The 15,925-nt window shown below is 37.0% G+C and overlaps 1 protein-coding gene across 2 annotated transcripts in view; it reads left to right on the forward strand.

The window, feature by feature from the left end:
* SMURF2 (SMAD specific E3 ubiquitin protein ligase 2) overlaps nucleotides 1-12,633 on the forward strand; it is a 117,809-nt gene extending 105,176 nt beyond the window's left edge. For both annotated transcript variants that reach the window (XM_082373691.1, XM_082373692.1), the window contains 8 exons: nucleotides 22-125; nucleotides 2,414-2,528; nucleotides 4,648-4,826; nucleotides 5,494-5,631; nucleotides 7,988-8,108; nucleotides 10,190-10,391; nucleotides 11,651-11,726; nucleotides 12,062-12,633. In XM_082373691.1, the coding sequence (XP_082229817.1) occupies nucleotides 22-125; nucleotides 2,414-2,528; nucleotides 4,648-4,826; nucleotides 5,494-5,631; nucleotides 7,988-8,108; nucleotides 10,190-10,391; nucleotides 11,651-11,726; nucleotides 12,062-12,161 (1,035 nt within the window). In that variant the 3' untranslated portion in view covers nucleotides 12,162-12,633. The remainder of the gene's footprint in view (nucleotides 1-21; nucleotides 126-2,413; nucleotides 2,529-4,647; nucleotides 4,827-5,493; nucleotides 5,632-7,987; nucleotides 8,109-10,189; nucleotides 10,392-11,650; nucleotides 11,727-12,061) is intronic.
* Nucleotides 12,634-15,925: the final 3,292 nt, after the last annotated feature.

The raw sequence follows: 15,925 nt of genomic DNA on the forward strand, positions 1-15,925 counted from the left end.
TATATTAAACATTTTTTTCAGGAATCATATCGACAAGTCATGAAAATGAGACCGAAAGATCTCTGGAAGCGATTAATGATAAAATTTCGTGGAGAAGAAGGGCTTGACTATGGAGGGGTTGCCAGGTAAAGCCTTGCTCATCAGTAAATGCCATATGGATCGTTATATTTACAAATTTAAGATACTCCCTGTGGTGTGACTTTCTCATTGATATTTATTTTCTAGCATAATATTCCCTCATGTTTGCAATACAGAGGGTACCCTAGTAGATACATTCATAATTAGGTTAGGATAGTACTGCTACCAGAAGAGTGTTTGTGAACTCCCGAATGGATCATGTAGTCCAATGAGACTTTCTCTGTAAACTAGCTGCAACCCTATATGGACTGTTGGTAGGGTCTGCAGGCCCAATATTTTCTCCATTTCTCTCCTTCAGTACATGTTATTCCCTCTGCTTTACATTGTCAGTAACAATCTTGAGATTTTAATGACGTATTCTAAACTGAATACTGTTTCCCTTTGCTTACACTGCCATGCTTTTTAACCTTGTTAAAGGAATGTTTGTGTCTGTAAGTATGTATGTATGTCATAAGTGGTCCTTAGAATGTTTCAATACAGAAGCTGTAATGTTTCTGCTACATTCAAACATCAAGTATTTTTTTTTCCAGGTGTGAGAATTCACTTTATGTAAATGTAGCAGAAACATTATAGCTTCTGTATTAAAACATTTTAAGGACCGTCATGATAATTCTGCTTCCCCTAATCTAAATCCAGCCTAAATTAAATTTGTGTTTCCACCAAGTCCCATAATCATTATTTGGCATTACTTGTTTTCACCTGTAGACATACTTTCATTCTGTGACCTTTTTACCTGCAAATGGATAGTTTCTTTAGTTTGGATTTTTAGCATTTATCACTTGTACATCATACTTAAGGCTTGATAGTTTCTGTGGAATGCTTATGATTTACTCATAAGTAGATTTTGAATGCTTGTTGGGAAAACTTGTTAATTATCTGCTGATGGAATCTAAATGCTATAATTATATGTATAGGCCAAATAAGTAGTTAGTTTTTTGTTGTTTATTTCTTAACCTCACTACTTTTGGGGTTTGGGCGGACTAAATGGCATGTGGCAGTGAACTGCTTTTTCTGATCTTTATCCCATAGTAGAACCCAAAAGTAGAGTTTTGCTTTTATGCATGTTCTAAATACTTAGTAAAACAAAACAAAAGTTGGACTTTCTTTTAAAAAACACATACATGCATAAAAAACATACAAGATGTATTAGGTGGGAAGGTTGCTTATGTGGAGACCTCACTTTTTCTTTTTAATCTCTAGAGTTTTCAAGTACTGTGTTGGCCAAAAAGTTCGTTCGAACGAACTTTTTGGCCAACCCAATATTAAATGTAGTGATTTGACTTAGACTCCGTCAAATGATAGGACTTTGAAATATTTTCCTTTAACTACTTTAATAGTGTTTCACTGTATTTCCTAAAAATATATTATTCCATCTGTTTGATCCATAATATCAGAATATATCATTTATGTGCCTTTCCTAGCTGAGGAATGACAGGAGTTGAGACTAGAATAACATCTCCTTAAAGCCTAGACTAGTCATTTTATTTCAGTTTCACCAAGATGAATAACAAGTTGTCTTTCATACTTCGGAAAATATAAATGATTTAATAAGCTTAAGTTGATAGTACTGTTTATTATGAGGTTTTAAAAACACTGTTGTATGCTTGAAACCAAGAAGTGGTATGGAACATACCCAGAAAATGCAGGCTTGCCCTTGGTTCCCACCTATACCAAATGCCTTGCAGTTTCTCACCACTTACATTTTTATCATGGTGTATTTTAGGGTTTACACAAAAAAGATAATGGAGATGGATAATGAAATTTTCTTACTAAAACAATATCAACAATAAAACATACCCTTGTCTAAAAGTAAGAGTAAATTAATGTTATATATCTGTATAAACTAGTATAAATCTGCCATGATTGGAGAGGACCAGGGTGGTATAGATGGACCACATGGATGTTTTGAAATAATACCATATTCTTCCCTTTATTTTATACTTATTATGAATTACAAATTTGTTTAGCAGTTAAAAGTAACAGACCACTGGGCTGCAGCATCTAACGAGTAGTTGGTACTTCTGGATATTATCCTTAGATTCTCTGATGTTAAAATGTCATAAAATTACCCAAAATTGAGTGAGAAGTGACTTCAGTAAATCAAGAGTTTTCATGTACTTTTGGGGCATGGTAGACTTTTCTAATGTGATTTTATATAACTAGTTAGTCCTTTATTTTGTTTTATTAAAAACTTATTGCTAACATGATTAATAGCATGTCTTAGTAAAGATGTATTCATTAACAAAAAATTCCTTTGGTATATCTTGTTTTTTAGGGAGTGGTTATATCTCTTGTCACATGAAATGTTGAATCCTTATTATGGCCTCTTCCAGTATTCAAGAGATGATATCTATACATTGCAGATCAATCCTGATTCTGCAGTTAATCCGGTATGATTGGTGGTTATAATGATACAAATTAACTTATGACCTACAATGTTTTTTGTCTTTAAATGTCAGTGTAGTTTATGACATAGGATTACTGTCTTTGTCCAAGTCACATCCTTGGACTTGGCAAGTCCTCTTCTAGAAAATGTTCTCAAGTAAATGATCATGGATATGTGCAACAGTTTGGGCACAGGGAGGTTTACTGCATCACTGTTTATAGTAGCCCCAAGTGGAAACAACATTGCTGTCCATTAAGAGGGGGTTGATTAAATTATGACATGAAGCAGAATGACATGGTTAAGAGCATAGACTCTGGAATTAGAAAGACATGAGTTCATATCCTGGTCCCATTACTAACTAGCTTTGTGACCTTCATTGACTTAAGCCTCAATTTTATCATTGCTAATAATAATAAATATAGTTTGGACCTGAGAGAAGGGTTGTGACAGTTAAATGAGACCCTGCACATTAAGTATTTAGCACAGTGCTATACATTATTAACCCTATTACATATAATTAAGCACTCAACAAGAGTTAGCAGCTGTTATTAATTTGTTGTTTTTATATTATTTCTGTTACCTTTCCATACAAGGTTATATTATACAGCCACTAAAATGATGTTGTGGGATAATAGTTAATAACATGTAAAGATGGTATTTGTAATATATTAAGTGAAAAGAAGATTACAGAATAATAGTATGAAGCAAATTTTGGTAAACATGTATATGTGTAAACATTGAAAGGCTCTACAATACTGGTAGTGGCTCTGGGTGTTAGACTATAGGCATTTTTTTTTCTTGTCTGTATTTTGTAAATATTTTGTAGTGAACAGGTATTGCTTTTTAAAAAGAAAAAAACTATTTTTAAGATAAAAGGGAGGCTTAAAGATGAGCTTAAAGATTATTAAATAGAGAAGTAAAAGAAGTTGAAAATACAAACATCCAACAAATAAAACAGTATATCCTGAAATACCAAATCTGTCTAAACATGGTAGGCATGTTAGATTCATTGCAGGGTATTCTTCTTTTTTTTTTTTTTTTAAACTTTGGGTTTATTTATTTATTTATTTATTTTTGGCTGTGTTGGGTCTTCGTTTCTGTGCGAGGGCTTTCTCTAGTTGTGGCAAGTGGGGGCCACTGTTCATCGCGGTGCGTGGGCCTCTCATTATCACAGCCTTTCTTGTTGCAGAGCACAGGCTCCAGGCGCGCAGGCTCAGTAGTTGTGGCTCACGGGCCTAGTTGCTCCATGGCATGTGGGATCTTCCCAGACCAGGGCTCGAACCCGTGTCCCCTGCATTGGCAGGCAGATTCTCAACCACTGCGCCACCAGGGAAGCCCTTTTGCAGGGTATTCTTTATAAAGGGAAGATTTTTAGGTGAAGGTTCTGCTTGGAGAGCTCATTACTGCCACTGTAGTAATGATAGCTCACGTTTGTTGAGCATTTACCATATGCCAGGTCCAGTGCCTTGGGCTTCATCACCTCATTTTACTACTCACAGAGACCCTTTTTAGATACTATTATTACCGTCATTTTTCCAGGTATGGAAAATTAGTTCCACAGGGGCTAAGTAATTTGCCCAAGTATACATAGTTAGTAAGTGGCAGAATCAAGACTATCGTCCAAGTTAGACATGAAATCTGTCCTTTTAAATCTATGATGTTTTGAAGTTCAGTTTCTGGTTAGGTCAAAGGAAGAAGGAGGTATAGAATTGAAAGCTTTTTTCCCATGACAGAGCCAGGATTATAAGGGGCTTAGCAGGAGACGGGAGGAGAGGAAGAGAACAGGATCTGCAGGTGATTCAATGAAGCTGCAGAGGGACTGTAGTTTGGACTTAATTTCTGAGGATAAACTTTACAGAGTGACTACCCTTTGAGAGGGGCATTGGCTCTGCTGTAATATTTTATAGCAAAGTATAGTATCTTAAGCATGCCCTATAGAGACTCTCCCTAATGATTGTTGGGCTTTGATAACCTATTCCATTTAAATAGTTATAAATTGGAGTATAAGTTGATGCTTACTGTTTATTTAAAAAATTACCATTGCTTAACTATTTAATTTTTATTAAAAAATTCCCTGGATAGTATCTACCTTGAGTATTTATGTAAACTCTTTTCAATTTCAGGAACATTTATCATACTTCCACTTTGTTGGACGAATAATGGGAATGGCTGTGTTTCATGGACATTATATTGATGGTGGTTTCACATTGCCTTTTTATAAACAGTTGCTTGGGAAGTCCATTACCTTGGATGACATGGAGTTAGTTGATCCAGATCTTCATAACAGTTTAGTGTGGATACTGTATGTATTGAGTCTTGTTCGTTATAGTTAGAATCTGAGCTTTTAAAAAAGATACATGTTTCAAAATGGATGTACTTTTTTTGAAATATAAAAAATGATTTTTAAAAGTACTTATACATAATGATTTCCTCAACACGATGCAAGTTGTTTCCATCTTGCATGTGTTAGAATAAGATATTCCTGCTTAAGTGGTGGTTGTTGAAAACATACTTTAAAAAGGGTATTTGTAAGAATCAGTTCTGTTTTTGGGGGGGTCATTTGTTTGTGAAGATACACTGGCCATTGTTATTTTTGCCAAGTACACGAGTAGCTTTCTCAGTGGGGCTACTCAGGTGTTTAGTCACTTGGGTTACCCAGACTCAAGTAGGGCTTCTTACCTGAAAGCCAAACATAACTGAGTTTTCCCTGTGTAAACCCCAGCTTTCCAGGGCTTTCTCATTACTCAGGAAGGAAAATGTACCTGGTGTTTATGAAGGTTAAAGCTCTTTGACTTTTCTGCCCCAAATCTAGGAGGTATGATGGCATAAGAACTAGTAAAAGGAATCTAACCCTATGTTTGCATGTCATAAAACTACCTCAGTTTTATTTGTCTCACCAATTAATACATCGACAATATCTGTATTTTAGATTTTCCAATGAAGTGTCTTTCCCTGTCTTCCCTTCCTAGTGAGAATGATATCACAGGTGTTTTGGACCATACCTTCTGCGTCGAACATAATGCCTATGGTGAAATTATTCAGCATGAACTTAAACCAAATGGCAAGAGTATCCCTGTTACTGAAGAAAATAAAAAAGAATATGTCAGGTAAACACTTCTGTGTTCTTAAGCCGGAGCCTTGTTTTAATGTTCTAGAATGGCGGTACAGAAAAACATTTATGTGTTTAGGTAGTGTTACTTATTGCTACAAAATAGGCTTCTGCAGAATTTAGTGGCTTAAAAACAACCACCATTTTATTATTTCTCACAATCCCGTGGGTCAGTAATTTAGATCGAGGACAACAGGGACAGCACACTTCTCCTCCATGTGGTGTCAGCTGGGATGGAAATGTTAAGAAGGCCTCTTCACTCACATATCTGGTGCCTCACTGAGGGTGGCTCGAGTGGCTGGGGGCTGGCTGGGATGGACACTGGGTCACCATCTGGGGCTTAGTTCTCACTGTTGGCTGAGCTCTTTGGTTATCCCCATGTGGTATCAGAGGCCCCTCACTCTCACCATGGCCTCTCTCTCTAGCACAATAGCCAGACTTCTTATGGCGTGGCTGGTTTCCCAGAGCACAAAAGCAGTTGTTGGATCCTTTTAAGGCCTAAGCCTGGAACTGGCCAACATCACCTCTGTAGTAGAGAGGGAAAAGAGGATAAAAGAGTGGACTTACAGGTTTTACTCTGTCTCCACATTTAATGTTTTTTGGTTTTTTTTTTTAAGGCCGCACTGTGTGGCATGCGGGATCTTAGTTCCCTGACCAGGGATTGAACCCGTGTCCCCTGCAGTGGGAGCGTGGAGTCTTAACCACTGGACCACCAGGGAAGCCCCGTTAATATTTGATTTTTTTAAATATAATTTTTCTTTTAATAACAAACATGTATTACATTTCTAATTAAAAAAAGAATGAGGGACTTCCCTGGTGGTCCAGTGGTTGGGACTCTGCAGTTCCACTGCAGGGGCGCAGGTTTGGGGTTCGATCCCTGGTCGGGGAACTAAGATCCCCCATGTTGTGCGACACAGCCAAAAAAAATAAAAATAAAAAAATAAAGAAGAATGAATGGGAATTTCCTGAATTTCAGTAGTGTCTCACTTCCAGGACCTAGTGTGGGCTGCTCACTTTCTAGGATTCAGTCATGTTTATAGCACACAGTAATTTTCCCTTACCAAATACAGTTTTGAGGGACTTTCCTGGTGGCGCAGTGGTTAAGAATCTGCCTGCCAATGCAGGGGACATGGGTTCGAGCTCTGGTCCAGGAAGATCCCACATGCCAACGGAGCAACTAAGCCCACGCGCCACAACTACTGAGCCTGCGCTCTAGAGCCCATGAGCCACAACTACTGAACCCGCGTGCTGCAACTACTGAAGCCCGCGTGCCTAGAGCCCGTGCTGTGCAACAAGAGAAGCCACTGCAATGAGAAGCCTGCGCACTGCAATGAAGAGTAGCCTCTGCTCGCCACAGCTAGAGAAAGCCCACGCACAGCAACGAAGACCCAACACAGCCAAAAATGAATAAATAAATAAAGAGTTAAAAAAAATAGTTTTGAAATTTTAAAAATGACAAAGAAAAACTTTTTACAGGTGTGCAGTTTTGCTGTCCCCTTAAACAAACAAACAAAAAATGAGGTCCCCCAAAGGATATCATTAATATTAAGTAACTTATTTCTTAAGGTAGAGAACTATTTCTCCAAGTTTGGAAAAGGAAATACTGGCAAATTGGGAGTATGAGTAATTCTGAGATTTGTGAGGTGGAGAGGTTTTCCTGGGAAGATAGATTAAAAAAAAAAAATTCATGTATAAATTATAAGTCCAAATCAAAGGCGTAAGTAGAGCTACACAAGAGATGTAGTTTAGTGTACTTTTTGTTGCTAAAATTACATCTTCCAGGGCTTTTAAAGCTTATAGGGAAAAATGAGTATTTAGTCAAAAAGTGCTTGCTATTGGCTTTTATTGTTTCTTCTCATTTTGGATATGGGGATTCTCTTTACCTCTTCTTCCCCCATATACAACCCACAAAATATAAAGAAAACACCCAACACATTCAGATTATATTTTCAAGTGAAACCAGAAAAATAGTCATTTTTGGTTGAATGGGCTTTTTTTTCTGGTTATTGGCATGCATGCTAGAAGTTGAGAAAGACATTTCATTCTGATTTTAACTTCAGACCCATCTACTCTCTAGCCAACTTCCAGTTTAATAGGACTTTTTCTGATGTGAAGAGTTGCTGTATTGATGCTGCTTTTGTTAGTGGAAGGTTACCGCTTTTTAATTTATGGTGAACTGCCTCACAGCTCAGGATCCATCTACCTTCAGTAATCTGAGATTCTTTTAGATTTTAGACTAAATTCTTAATGCTAGATGCTTGTAAAGTGCAATGTTGCTAAAGTACTAGAGATTCATAATAATTACCAAACCTGAATATATTTGATCATATGAAACCCCTGTCCGATGTTTCCAGACTCTATGTGAACTGGAGATTTTTACGAGGAATTGAGGCACAATTTCTGGCCCTGCAGAAAGGATTTAATGAAGTAATTCCACAGCATCTGCTGAAGACGTTTGATGAGAAGGAGTTAGAGGTCAGTGTATTGATGTCATGACATCATCTAGTATAACAAAGAAAGTTTGGGAATTTTCTGTTACTTAGTTTTAGAGGAAGGTTGTATTTCTGGTGCTTTTGAAGTTTTATGATGTGATGCCGTGAGAATTCTAATTCACAGGAAAGGTCTTTCCTGCTTTTGGAAAAGCCTTTCATGTTTTGGAAATTCTACAAGTAACTAGTCTCTCTTATATTGTGACTATTCTTAATTTATTTTTCCATATTTTCCGTTTATGCATTTAATAGATTTCGTGTCTTCTGTGTACATTCTTCCAGTGTTGTTTTCTATTCCCTAGTTAAGTGGGTATTGATTTAGTTAAATAAAACTTTATTAATTGGTCTCCACCATATTGACATTTATTTGGAATAAAAGCCTAGGCTTAATTGGATTTACATTAAGCTTTGTAAGAAAGCAGTTGATAGACAAAAACGTAGAGGAAATAATTAAAACACTTATGTTAAACTCTGTCTCAACATCCTCAGTCTCCTTGGAAACATTTGTTACTAATAGTAACTATAATAAACAGTTAACCATTTTTTATTCTAAAACTAGTCTTTAAAGCACCATAAGGTTGGTGTTATAATTAAGACCTTTAACAAATACATCTCAATTTCTACTGAACTACTTTGAAAAAACAATGAGGTTTTATTTTTTTTTATTTTTTATTTTTTTTAATGAGGTTTTATTCTACCTGAGGTTCCAAATTTAATTAGTGGCTAGGGATAGCATAAATATTTGAAGTTGATACATAATTTAAAACATGATTTTATTCATTAACTTCAGCATCCTTTCTAACTAAATCTGTTAACAGACCTGTTAGCAAACAAGTCTAAAAAGATTGGTTTGACTCACTACCATCCCCATTCCTTTTTTGATTGGACTATTCTGTAGTGAAATGACCAGAAAGAAGTAGTCAGAAGGAGGAAGAAAACATAGCAGGAATGGCAGTAAAGTTGAAATGCGATGCATTTTTATCTGTTCATACAATGAATAAGGAATTTGGCTTTAAAATTACCACTCCTCTAAAGAAAAGAATTTAGGGAGGTATCGTCTGTGGTCATGGGTACTTCTGTAACCCTGCTTGGACACCTACTACCTGTTAGTGTGGCAGTGGCCAGTCATTTTTTCAGACGCTACAGAAGCTTTGTTGCAGGTTTTATTCAGTAACGTTAGGGTTTATTATATACTTTGTACTGCTAATGAAGTTAGGCTTTTTACAAAAATATATGTATGTAATTTATTTTAGTGTTAGACTAGGTTAATATAATTATGAAATATAGGATTTGCAGGTTACATTATGTTTTACACTAAACACGATCATAATTTAGTGTTATAAACACATCAGTAGGATGAGTCAGTCTTGGACCCTCGGGAGGTGTGAGTAGTAATCATATCAAAGTGATTTTGATACACCTCATCTATCCTGAGCCTGCATCAGGATGCCAAGCAGAGCTCTGTTATCAGTGCATTCATGTATTTCATACTTTGGTCCAGCTTTAAGCAGATTGTATCACTTATTCAACACAACTTCTTGAGTTCCTGTGCACTGTTGGTTGCTTTCGCAGGATGTAACGAAACAGATGTTACTGCCATATTACAGCAGAGAAGACTGTGGCCAAGGGAAGTGACTGAACTGCCCAGAATCCCAAAGCTAATAAGTGTTGAAACCCGAATAATAGATGCAGGTCATAAGGCAGGCACATATAAACTGTATTTACTCTGAGTCTAGTTTCAATTCTGTGAAGTTATGGAACTTTTCATCTTACGTCCATCACAGTGGTGGTTCTCAGATCCTGGGTAGGGAACCTGCAGTGAGTAGGTACTCATGGAACTTTTAAAAAAATACGGATCCTAATTCACCCCAGAGTCACAGAATTAAAATCTCTGAGCATAGGACCTAGTGTGTATATTTTGAAAAACTTTCCAGATGGTTCTGATGTCTACCCTCGATTAAGAACACCATATGAAAGCCAACACTGCAAATCTAAAGTTCTGTTTTAAGGAATTTTTGGCTTAGGTTGGGTTTCCATTGGCTCATTATTTGTGCAATATTTTAACAGCTCATTATTTGTGGACTTGGAAAGATAGATGTTAATGACTGGAAGGTAAACACCCGGTTAAAACACTGTACACCAGACAGCAACGTTGTCAAGTGGTTTTGGAAGGCCGTGGAGTTTTTTGATGAAGAACGACGAGCGCGGTTACTTCAGTTTGTGACTGGCTCGTCCCGAGTGCCTCTGCAGGGCTTCAAAGCTTTACAAGGTAAGAGAGCCAGAGGGACAGACGATGGGGCATCTGATAATTGGGGGCAGAGGGTCAGTATTTGGTGTACATAGGTGGTGTACAAACGTGCTTACATACAGATTCTCTTTTCACTCTAGTTCTTATCTGTAACTCTCATGTCTTGATACCTTCTTCTCCTTCCTTTCCTTTGTTCCCTCCCAAGAGCCTTTTCTGCTGGGTTCTCTGTGATTGTAGTGAGTGCCGCATGTTAGAGACCGTATGTGTTGATGCTCCGCCTTTTCTTTTCCGGTCACCTTGCTTTTAAATTCTGTTGCACATTCCTGTAGGGGGAGTCTGTCTGCTTCCATGTTCACATCTCAACCTGGCAAACATTTACCCACTTGGGATGCCTCTCCCCTCTACTTTTATTCTTTTAATAGAAAGAGGCAGCATGAGTCGTGGAAGTCATTTGTTTGGTCAGAGCACTTTAATTAATGCATGGCATCAGACCATTTTACAGCCATATTCCATTTTTAAGAATTGTTGTCCATGGAATAGCTGTTTAATTTGGGGATGAGTTGGTATATTGCTAATGATCGTGGTGCCTCACTGGGTGGCAGTTGCTTCCTTTACCTCTGAAGCTCTTTATTTTCAAAACTGCTGCTGCTGGTGATGACTGAGGGTATACGAAGCAAGACTGGTACGTAATTCAACAGTGTTGCCCACAGTCCACATATCAGAAATCCACTGGGAAAGCACACTTTAGTCACGCTTGCGTTCCCCATTTGGAGAACGCATCCTTATCAGACTACCCAGATGAATAAAGTGAGGTTGTATTTCTACAAACGTCTGTATGGGGTGCCTTATGTTACCTGAAATTTATTCTATAGACTGCTAATCTTTTGCTCTCAGTGAAGTTTGAGTTGTGAAACTTAAATTTGCATTAGGTTGTCATCTTTTTGAATGTGTATATATATGTATTGGATCTTGTATTTGCCCATTTACTTCTTTTTTGGGACACTGATTTTCTGTAGAAGATAGAAGTTGGCAAAGGATTTCAGTCCTGAACTTTTTCTCAAATTGAAATGCTAGCAGATTAAGGAATCCAGCCTTATCCAAGGTCAATTCCAGCTTTTAAAACCCAGACTGTTTTCCTGCTGCCCTTTGGCAGCTTATATGGAGTCACCAGTACCCTCCTATCCCTCGACCCTGTGATTTATGTACCAGTTTTATCCTGAGATTCTGGAGACTAATACGTGCACCCACAGTGGTCTGATCCACATTTGCTTCCTTTGCAGGTGCTGCAGGCCCACGACTCTTTACCATACACCAGATTGATGCCTGCACTAACAACCTGCCAAAAGCCCACACTTGGTAAGTTATTTCTGTAGCTTTTTTCCCTCATTCCATGTACGTAGCTGTTAGTTCCAAACAGATTTGACATTTCGTTTGTTGTTCTTATTACTAAATGGACCCTTAAAAGAGTTGCTTATCATTCCTTTTAAGTGAATTAAGATTATCCAGAAATTGGTAGGAAAACCCCAAAGCAATAATCTCTACTTGAGAGAAATATAAACTTTTTCTTGTCGTTTTCTATGTGACACAAAGAGTAATGTGGCTGTATTAGGGTAAACTAATTAGTATACACTTGCTAGGCCAGTTGACCTGTTTTGAATGAACTGTGTAAAATCTGATTTGCTTATTTACAGCTTCAATCGAATAGACATTCCGCCCTATGAAAGCTATGAAAAGTTATATGAAAAGCTGCTAACAGCCATTGAAGAAACATGTGGATTTGCTGTGGAATGACAACTTCAAGGATTTACCCAGGACTCTATTTATACCCCTGACTGACAGCCTCCTTTCAGCAGAGTTTCAAGGAACGCTGACATACAGGAAAGTGCACCCCCCTTTTTAAAAAAATTTTAGGATACTGTGAGGGGAAAGGACAATTCTGAAATTCCTTTTCAAGGAAAAAAAGGTCTTTATGCTTTGCCATGAGGCCACATTCAGCTGCTATTTAAAATTAATATCTTGAACCTAAAGAATGCTGACTTTTCCTACATTTCCAGAGTTAGGCAGTATTCTACACTTAAAGACTACTACTATTTTTATAAAAGGTAATCTATTCAAATCGCTTCACAGATTTCAACTCTTATCAAGCATCAAGACAACATCAGCAGTCGGTACAAGTCACATTTCATTTTGGTTGAATACATGATTTTGAACAGCTCCTGTACTTGCTCTTTGTAAAAAAAAATAAAATTATTTTGAATTATTCTACCTTTGTAAACAATTGGCTATAAAACAATCTTTAAAAAATTAAGCCATTTACATGTTTAATTACATTTTTCTATAGCAAAGCATTATATTTTAAAAGCATTATATGTTTCAACCTAGCCTAAGTGAGTCTTTTTTTATATTTTTCAAGCATGAATTCCGTGGAATACAGCTATATAATTTTGGTTGTCAAATTCTTAATGCAACCATTTAGTCTGAACTTAGTAGCTTATTTGCTACAATAAGATGCATTCAGGGGCTCCCTGTTTTTAAGAGACTTTAAAAAAAATCTTAATTTTTTATCTTGAATGAATATGATCGGGTATTTTGGATTTACTTTGCATCTTAAATGGAAATACTGCATTTTTATAGCTACTCAGATCATGTGGATGGGATGGGATTTTCATTCTTTTATTGGGTCAGCTTATCTTTGATATATATACTATTTCTTTAAACCAAAGTCTCCTGTGACAAGTGCACCTAACTTATATTACATTTTAATTATGGTAAGTTTCTATCAAGTAAATCATCCTGAATCTCTGTGTTTAGCTGCTCATATTTTAATCAGATAAAATTATGAAAAGGAAAAATTTTGCTCTAAAGATTATTTAGCAAGCTTAGAAAACCCTGCTTTTACCTAACAAAATGAAGTGGGGTGGTCGGGCAGGGATGTGATTACTAAGAAACAAGCGATTCTGACTCTATCGCAGACAATACTTTTCGTCTGAAGAGTAATTTTGGAGGTAAGGGAATCCCAGTTCGCTTGGTGTTGAAGATCAGCATTTGATTTTGAAACATCCAGATTTAGCTTTCAAGGTGTGTGGCATGTTGCATGATCCAGAAGGCAACCACAATTCTGGAGTGAGAGATTGGAAAAATCTGAAATCATGGGTGGATTTTTAAATTCAAGTATCAGAAATCTGCACTATTTTGTTTTTTTTACATTGTTGTGAAATCAAGAATAGCAATTTTGATGAGATAGCTTTGTTTAAATTTTACAGCTTAATTATCAAGTGAATAAGCCCCTTGTGTTCTTTCGTTTGATGGATTGGTTTTCAGTCTGTGTTCTTGGAGCCAAGGGCCTCCTCAGAGGTGCCTCAGAAGTAATGGTTAAGAGAGGAGGGACAGAGAGAGGGAGAAGAAACGTAGCTGGTACTTGAGCAGGGGCCTCGAACTCCCCACCCCTCTTTACCCAGAGCAGCTTCGATTTTCCTCTTGTATATGCATTGGAATTCCACGTAAGCTTTCATGGGGGCTAGGAGGGGTGGGGGGATGGGTAGAATAAAAGAGGTGGAAAATTTGCTGCTTAAAAAAAAGTTGAGAACTACTCCTGTCGTTTCTAAGTATTTAAATTTATTTCATTCAGCCAAATTTGACAGCCACACAAGCTGGTTACAGTCATAACTGTGTAGTGGCGATGTGCTTATGCTGACCTTTTTCTTCCCAAACACTTTGTTTTCCTACTGCATTCTTAGTAGTACCGAAGAACATCTTAAAACATACTGTTTGATTATCAGTAGTTTTCAGCTTTCACGATAGTACCTTATTGGTTGCAGGTCCATCTCTCTCTTATATGAAAGCACTAGCGCAGTGTAACTGTGCCTATTATAATCTTTCAGTAATAGTAAGTACATGATGAACACTTCAGAGAAATCATAACTGACGGATGCAGTAATAATGAAATGCTACTCTCACACTAATGTACAATATAGAGCAGGCAAATACCATCGCTTTTTGAGTGCCTTCTTAATTTTATAATAATGACTTAATAGAGCTTTAACAGAAATAAATTACCCTCCCTTACAGTCTGTGGTATCACCAACATAATTTATAAGAACAGGATGATTTAGATTTCATTTTCAAAGTTATGTTACCTGATCACTTCCAAATAGGTGCTAAGCAAACAAAACGTGCCAATGTATCATTGAACCTTGGACTTGCACCTCATGTGTAATGTGAATATTTATTTCCACATGTCCCTCTTAGCTGGGTTTTTTCTAATCCTTCCTCTAGTTTTATTTCAGATTTGTGATATCATGTTTCCATGCATTGCCTTTGCATCATGAATACTTAATTATGAACAATGGTTACTTTGTAGAGCTCATATGCAATACAGAGGTGAGTTTTGTTTCCGAGGGTCTTACTTCTTTGGTGTAAAGAGTTTTTAAATAGTGCTGTGTATAGTGTACATTTTGTTTTGCACATAGTTTGTTGCCCTGAACGGGTTTTGTTTTTACCAAGTCTTTTATTTTTTCCTTGTAATTACACTCCAGAGCACAAGTTTCCTTTCTTTTAAATACAGTGTAATTTGCTTTATTTTACAACACTAAGTCTGCTTGAACTTCTGGTGCATCGAGCTGATTGCATTGATGGGAGTTAGAGATTGTTCCAGACATCTTTACAGTTTGATAGAGCAGCTCCTTCTGCTTCTGTCTTTAGGCTGCAGCACAGTCAATGGGTGCCATTTGTAGTATTTAATGTACTTACATTAGGATGATGATTGTACCAAATGCTGAGTTGTTTTGTTTCTAGATGTAATTAGTTCACTTAATGTAATATTCTTCCTTCTCTCAAACTGACTTTAAAACAAAGTTTTATCATTTTCATTGTATTTGTATTTATTACAGAGTGTTTTAGCTTTGATATTCTTTGTATTTTCACTCAGTTGTTACATGAGCTTTATCAATAACATCTGTATAAATGGTTTTTAAAAATTAACTATGTATGTGCCCATGCCGAAGTTGAGCAATAAAATGAATGCTGTTTGCACTGTCACAGCATCAAAGTTTTTAAAGAATATTGAGTTTATAATGAATTGTTTTGAAGAAATTTGATTGGGTCTATGAAGAGTGACAGCATATGAGCCATAAAATGTGAAGTTTAAGATTCATGGGCCTTCCTTAGTTGATGCCTTTGTCACATGGTAGAGCCTCAGAGGGCTCAGGACCCCCTTTCTGTCTCCAGGTTGAGCAGGGAAGGTGCTTGTTTTGTCCTGCTATGGCACATCCTTAGGTTGGCAGTGGCTCTTGGTGGGCAATGGCCTGTAACAACTGTCACAGGCTCTGGAGGGCAGAGCTATGACCGGGGCCTCATTTGCTACCTTGGTGTTGAGCAGTAAAATCCTCAAAATGAAATGCAGAAATCAGTTATATTTTTCCAAGAAGCCGTGACTTTAAGGGTCATGATTCACAATTCTGTAAATATAGTGGATTAAAGTCCAGCTAAATATGTGGGTGGAAAAAGAACTGGATACGATGTTTTTTCATCAAGAATAGTCCGTGTAAGTCTCTCCA

The sequence above is a fragment of the Balaenoptera borealis genome (genome assembly GCF_965194805.1).
Source record: "Balaenoptera borealis genome assembly, chromosome: 20".
NCBI classification, from domain to species: Eukaryota; Metazoa; Chordata; class Mammalia; order Artiodactyla; family Balaenopteridae; genus Balaenoptera; species Balaenoptera borealis.